Source organism: Oncorhynchus tshawytscha, linkage group LG01 (assembly GCF_018296145.1).
Source record: "Oncorhynchus tshawytscha isolate Ot180627B linkage group LG01, Otsh_v2.0, whole genome shotgun sequence".
In the NCBI taxonomy this organism is placed as follows: Eukaryota; Metazoa; Chordata; class Actinopteri; order Salmoniformes; family Salmonidae; genus Oncorhynchus; species Oncorhynchus tshawytscha.
Window position 1 is genome coordinate 65,279,943 of NC_056429.1, and position 6,656 is coordinate 65,286,598.

Consider the following 6,656-nt stretch of genomic DNA (forward strand, 5'->3'; position numbering starts at 1 on the left):
TACATGAAATAGTCAAATAATAAAGCCATTACTTTTGGGAGACAAAATGTGTAACTATTTTCTAAATTAAGTAAAATTATTTTCACTGCCTTGAAACCACACTTCTTCACTTACCCTACGCCTTTATTGGAATTACATTGTTATTAAATATTAACAAATGCACATGTCAGATAAATGTCAACTCGGAAACCTAGCATTTTATTAGGTTAAAGATGAAATGTGTTATAAAAATCACAGGGTGGGAAAGTGCACGGCGATGAGTTTGCTGCGGCTTTCCAATAGATATTCTATTTGACAAATAAAAAATTCTCGCTCTTATCCACAATAAACCCCCCACTGTATATGTAAGATATTAGCTAGTGTTTTATTATGTAACTATTAACTGTTGCTATGTAATACAACAATGGGTAGAGTAGAAAATGCACATTGAACTGATTTTTATTCGGTACATCGACATGAATTTACAAAAGTCCTATCAACTGATTTCAGCCAGTGTATTGTATGTCAGTGGATTGACTGCGTTTGTTTGAATTGAATATTGGCAGTTGGAAAAATGCATGGACTCATTCCTCTAAATTTGGAGGCATAGCTATCAAACATACAGTGCATATACATTCTTCAAATGCATTATTTTACACTATCTTATAGCACTGGCAAACCATGGTTGACCAACTCCCAGACAAATGGCTGACTTTTACCTTTATAAAGTTCAAGATTATTCTAGTAATTTGATGGTCATGTGCTTGCTTTTTATCATTTGTCTTTTGTAGCTCTGTTGGTAGTGCATGGTGCTTGTAATGCCAGGGTAGTGGGTTCGATTCCCGTGACCGTCCATATGTAAAACCTATACACGCATGACTAAGTTGCTTCGGCTAAAAGCGTCTGCTAAATGGCATATGTTATATTATCCCCAACAAGTTGGTTCTTTCTGCATATATTCACATGATTGGATGGAAACCTAGCTACTGTTAACTTTTATTGTTGCATGTGGGGATTTGAAAAACCTTGAGGTAGACAGTGTATGTTTATCGGTTAACACTTGAACTGTAATGCTTATTTAGTGTATCATTTACACCACTCTAAAGTAGCAGCCTTATGACATATTCCCAGTCACATTTGGATAATTTCTGTATGGTTGATAATCCAGTGCAAAGATTTTATCCAGTCTCCCTACATATTGAGTGCCTTTTCAAACCATTTTAAATAGGTTCAGTAGTAAGTATGATATACAGGATAAGAAGGAACACAGCGTTGGTAATTAAAGCGCTGCACCTAGGGAGTTGAAGACTTTGTACTACAGAGAGTGAATAATACTGCTCTGTAGTACAACTATCCTTCTACTGGTAGAAGTTGACCATATAGACAGATCTAGGAAAAGATTATCCTTACCAAATCCTCCCTTTAACCATTAACTTTTACAGATCCACAATCGAGAGCATCCTGTCAGGCTGTATCACAGCCTGGTACAGCAACTGCTCCACCCTCAACTGCAAGGCTCTACAGAGGGTGGTGTGGTCTGCACAACGCATCACGGGGGCAAACTACCTGCCCTCCATGACAACTATAGCACCCGATGTCACAGGAAGGCAAAAAAGATCAAGGACAATAACCACCCGAGCCACTGTCTGTTCACACCACTACCATCCAGAAGGCGAGGTCAGTACAGGTGCATCAAAGCTGGGACTGAGAGACTGAAAAACAGCTTCTATCTCAAGGCCATCAGACTTCTTAACAGCAATCACTAACCCAGAGAGGCTGCTGCCTACATGGAGACCCAATCACTGGCCACTTTTACAAATGGATCACTAGTCACTTTAAACAATGCCACTTTAATAATGTTTATATGTAATGTCATATGTATATACTGTATTTTATACCATCTATTGCACCTTGCCTATGCCGCTCGGCCATCGCTCATCCATATGTACATATTCTCATTCAACCCTTTTTAGATTTGTGTGTATTAGGTAGATGTTGGGGAATTGTTAGATATTACTGCGCTGTCGGAACCAGAAGCACAAGCATTTTGCTACACTCGCATTAACATCTGCTAACCATGTGTATGTGACAAATGCAATTTGATTTGAGGGAGGCAACTGACTTCTGACTAGCCTCTAGAGTCAACTTCATCCTCCTCCATGTTGGATCATCAGGCTGTACAACGGTCTTGTTAATCCGTGTGCCGTGTGGAGTAGCGCTGCAACCAGCGGAGAGAAGGTCAGAGCGGCCATGTCCACCAAGAGGTGCTGTAGAGCTCCCAGCAGCAGTATTGCCAGCAGGTAGCCCATGAAGAGCAGGCTGTGCCAGCTACCCTCGCCCAGTGCCCGGGGGCCCTCTGGGTGCAGCAGGCACAGGAAGCCAAGCACCAGGCTCTGGTTCACCATCAGGGTGAAGTACAGGTCAAAAGGCGAGGTATGGGAGCTGCTGTGGTGCCGGTGCTCGGTCTCAGCCACCTTGGCCAGCCATGTCAGAGAAAGGCTGTGGAGAAGGAGGGCCAGCGGGGCGTAGAGACACTCCAGAACCTCCACTGACGGGAGACCCTGAGACGCTACAAAGAGAAGGGGTAAGTTAGTGTACTGACACAACTGATGATTGACACACCAACACATTCAATTTTATGAGACTATTAAGATTTCCCACAAACCTCCCCCACTGACTTTCCCCTCAAGCTAATCACTGTAAATGCATTTACCTGTGATAGTGACGGAGGTGAAAGTGATGACCGTGATAAGGCCTGTTAGGTGGACTGATGGCGGTACTGCCAGCCGCAGGCCGTGACTCCAGCCCACACAGAGCAGGGGCAGCAGGCGCATGGTGAGGGCGTACATGCCAGAGTGGGCACTGGCCTCTGCCCACACACCCAGCACAGTTTGGGCACTGCCACAGACAGAAGGCACAAGCAGGCGTTCACCCAGAGACAAAGAGTAGGGCTTCAGTGGTGCCAGGCCCATGGCATGGAGGAGCAGCAAGTATAGCAGAGTCACCAGCACCTGGGAAAGACATGCCATAAACACAGGCAAACATTAGCCATTTTAAAGAGCAACTGCCCCTAAAAACCATCTTCTCCTTTTGAAAATGGCCTATTTGGCATCGATAAGTCAAACATTTATTCTAGTGTCAAAATTGACTACAAATTGTAAATAATTGGTCATAGTCCGTCTCATCCAAAACTGAGATTTGCGAGATGATTGTATGTCACATAATGAGGGTTCCGTAACAGTTTTCCTTGGGTTGGGTTTATTTCAGTCAAGCCCACATGCCCACAGCCAGCAGCACCCAAGCAATCCTCAATTGGGAACACAGCTGCATGCGACCAGATTGACAATGGGCATTACAATTTGGTTTGACATTTGATATCCCTATGTGGCTAGTTAGGGACCATCAGTAAATTACACAATGTACGTGGAACAATATCTTAAAATGTCAATAGCTCCCAATTTCATATATTAATCTCAAACCAACTACAGATTGCAGAAATTTCTTTACAAATATTGAAAGCATTTAATGAGACAACTAAAATGTCTGCAACATGAAAATATTTTTGCATTTACATTGTGTAATTTATTGACGGTCCCTAACTAGCCCCGTAGATAGGCTATCCAAAGTCAAACCAGCTTTGTTACAGTCGCACACCAGCCGGCTGAAGATAATTTTACAATAATTCTGATCATTATTATTTCTAAAAGTTACCACTTAGCAAAGGCCTAATGATGATTAGAAACATTGATGGCTCATGCAAAATCCAAACACCACAACTCAAAACCCGACACAGTTTATTCTTATAGTAACCCTGAGCAAACCGTGCCCTACCTGGACAAATGTGATTGGTACAGCAAACTGGTAGTGGTACTGGGGAATGAAGATATCAGCAACAAAGCTGCGGAGCCGATCTGCCAGGGCATACAACACCATGACCAATAGGGTGGCACTATAGCTGAGTAATGGCACCAGAGGCTTCCATACATCAGGCAAAAACCTCCTCAGTATACTAGCACTCCTCTTCCATCTCATGCACCAAGGACTGTTCAGGGAAAACAATGGCACAGAAAGTAATACAGGAGGAGTGTACTTCAGGAGACTATTGATAGAAACATTTAAACGAATTGGAATACACTGCAATGAACTGCATATATCTCATGTGTCTACAATTAAGTACTATTAATCTGTTATCTACTATTATGGAAAACATGTGAATACCATTCTGTCCGGAGACAGCCCCTGGTAGTAGGGTAGGTATCCCTGGGGTCCATCCTCATATTCCAACTGCCTCTCAACCCCTCTACTGCATCACGTAATGGAGGTAGAGAGCCATCATTCCTCCACTCGCTAAAAAATGGGTGCCACCAATCACTTCCATGACATAAATCACATTAACATCTTTATTGCTTTATTAATTTACTTCACCATTATCTTGGGCTTTCTGTCTTTGTAACTGACAAAACACCATGACAAAACGATACATTCCAAAACACCATAAATACATTTTCTGAAATTAGCATGAATTGTTTTAAAGAAATTATGAAGGAGCTTGGTGTTTTATTTTCACTATCTAATGACATGGGGTTGTTATTTTTGCTATATCTGCTTCACTCTCAGATAAATAAGTAGTACTGCTAGGTTTAACACTGTCAAATGTAACATAACTACATTTTTAATAAAGAACTGCACAAATGATACATTTGTGACAAATATATAACAAATTATGATTCAATACAGTAATATGAGATCTGTATGTAAAACAATTACCTTGACATTTTAGTAAATTAAAACAGGGTTCCCAAACTCTTCAAGTGGACTATACCCTATATTTACTCCCTATATTTACTATACCCTATATGTATGTCCCTCGTCTCCTTCTCCTCTCCAACCAATATCCACGGATGAAACAGGTTGATGTGGTTATATTGACCACAGATACATGTTCCTTATCAAACAGGTTTAAAAGAGTTCCCTTTCTATGTTCTCAGTATTGAGCGTCTGATGGCCAATGACCTGAGCGGAATGCATTTTCCATGTGAGCCTTCACGAACTCTAAGCACACAGTTATTGACATCTAGATGGACTTTAACCTCACCTGTTATAAACTCAGCAGAAAAAGAAATGTCCTCTCACTGTCAACTGTGTTTATGTTCAGCAAACGTAACATGTGTAAATATTTGTATGACCATAAGTTTCAACAACAGACAGAAACTGAACAAGTTCCACGGACATGTGACTAACAGAAATGGAATAAAGTGTCCCTGAACAAAGGGGGGTCAAAATCTAGTAGTATCTAGTGTGGCCACCAGCTGCATTAAGTTCTGCAGTGCATCTCCTCCTCATGGACTGCACCAGATTTGCCAGTTCTTGCTTTGAGATGTTACCCCACATTCCACCAAGGCACCTGCAAGTTCCCGGACATTTCTGGGGGGAATAGCCCTAGCCCTCAGCCTCCGATCCAACAGGTCCCAGACGTGCTCAATGGGATTTAGATCCGGGCTCTTCGCTGGCCATGGCAGAACATTGACATTCCTGGTGGCATTGTCATGCTGGAGGGTCATGTCCGGATGAGCCTGCAGGAAGGGTACCACATGAGGGAGGAAGACGTCTTCCCTCTAATGCACAGCGTTGAGATTGCCTGCATTGACAACAAGCTCAGTCCAATGATGCTGTGACACACCGCCCCAGACCATGACGGACCCTCCACCTCCAATTCGATCCCCTCCAGAGTACAGGCCTCGGCCTAATGCTCATTCCTTCGACGATAAACGCAAATCCGACTATCACCCCTGGTGAGACAAAACCACGACTCGTCAGTGAAGAGCACTTTTTGCCACTCTTGTCTGGTCCAGTGACGGTGGGTTTGTGCCCATAGGCGACATTGTTGCCGGTGATGTCTGGTGAGGACCTGCCTTACAACAGGCCTACAAGCCCTCAGTACTGCCTCTCTCAGCCTATTGCGGACAGTCTGAGCACTGATGGAGGGATTGTGCATTCCTGGTGTAACTCAGGCAGTTGTTGTTGCCATCCTGTACCTGTCCTGCAGGTGTGATGTTCAGATGTACCAATCTTGTGCAGGTGTTGTTACACATGGTCTGCCACTGCGAGGATGATCAGCTATCCGTCCTGTCTCCCTGTAGCGCTGTCTTAGGCGTCTCACAGTACGGACATTGCAATTTATTGACCTGACCACATCTGTAGTCCTCATGCCTCCTTGCAGCATGCCTAAGGCACGTTCATGCAGATGAGCATGGACCCTGGGCATCTTTCTTTGTGTTTTTCAGAGTCAGTAGAAAGGCCTCTTTAGTGTCCTAAGTTTTCATTACTGTGACCTTAATTGCCTACTGTCTGTAGGCTGTTAGTGTCTTAAATGAGTGATCCATATGTAATTACAAACGGGGTGGTTTGAGCCCTGAATTGTGATGGGCTTAAAGCCATGGTATGTCAGACCGTATACCAGAGGTATGACATTTTGTTTTGCTGCTCTAATTACGTTGGTAACCCGTTTATAATAGCAATAAGGCTCCTTGGGGGTTTGTGATATATGGCCACTTTGCGTCGTGCCGAAGAACAACCCTTAGCCGTGTTACATTGGCCATATACCACACCTTCCTCGGTCCTTATTGCCTAAATGGATCACCCAGAGGTGGTCATAGGAAGGAGTGATTTGATCCCTG

The 6,656-nt window shown here is 43.3% G+C and overlaps 1 protein-coding gene across 1 annotated transcript; it reads right to left on the bottom strand.

The window, feature by feature from the left end:
- Nucleotides 1-2,010: 2,010 nt before the first annotated feature.
- Nucleotides 2,011-5,021, bottom strand: si:ch211-248a14.8. The gene is made up of 5 exons (XM_024422741.2): nucleotides 4,747-5,021; nucleotides 4,198-4,326; nucleotides 3,811-4,021; nucleotides 2,693-2,990; nucleotides 2,011-2,548 (listed from the first exon to the last, which is right to left on the bottom strand). Exons 1-5 carry the CDS (start codon nucleotides 4,752-4,754, stop codon nucleotides 2,127-2,129), a joined length of 1,068 nt encoding a protein of 355 aa, XP_024278509.1. The 5' UTR covers nucleotides 4,755-5,021; the 3' UTR covers nucleotides 2,011-2,126.
- Between the last annotated feature and the right edge of the window lie 1,635 nt (nucleotides 5,022-6,656).

Excerpts from the sequence above, each read along its gene's own strand:
- si:ch211-248a14.8 (XM_024422741.2), bottom strand. Across the intron at positions 4,022-4,197 it reads GGCTGTCTCCGGACAGAATG|TCCTTGGTGCATGAGATGGA; the intron begins GTATTCACATGT and ends TTCCCTGAACAG. Across the intron at positions 2,991-3,810 it reads TACCAATCACATTTGTCCAG|GTGCTGGTGACTCTGCTATA; the intron begins GTAGGGCACGGT and ends TGTCTTTCCCAG.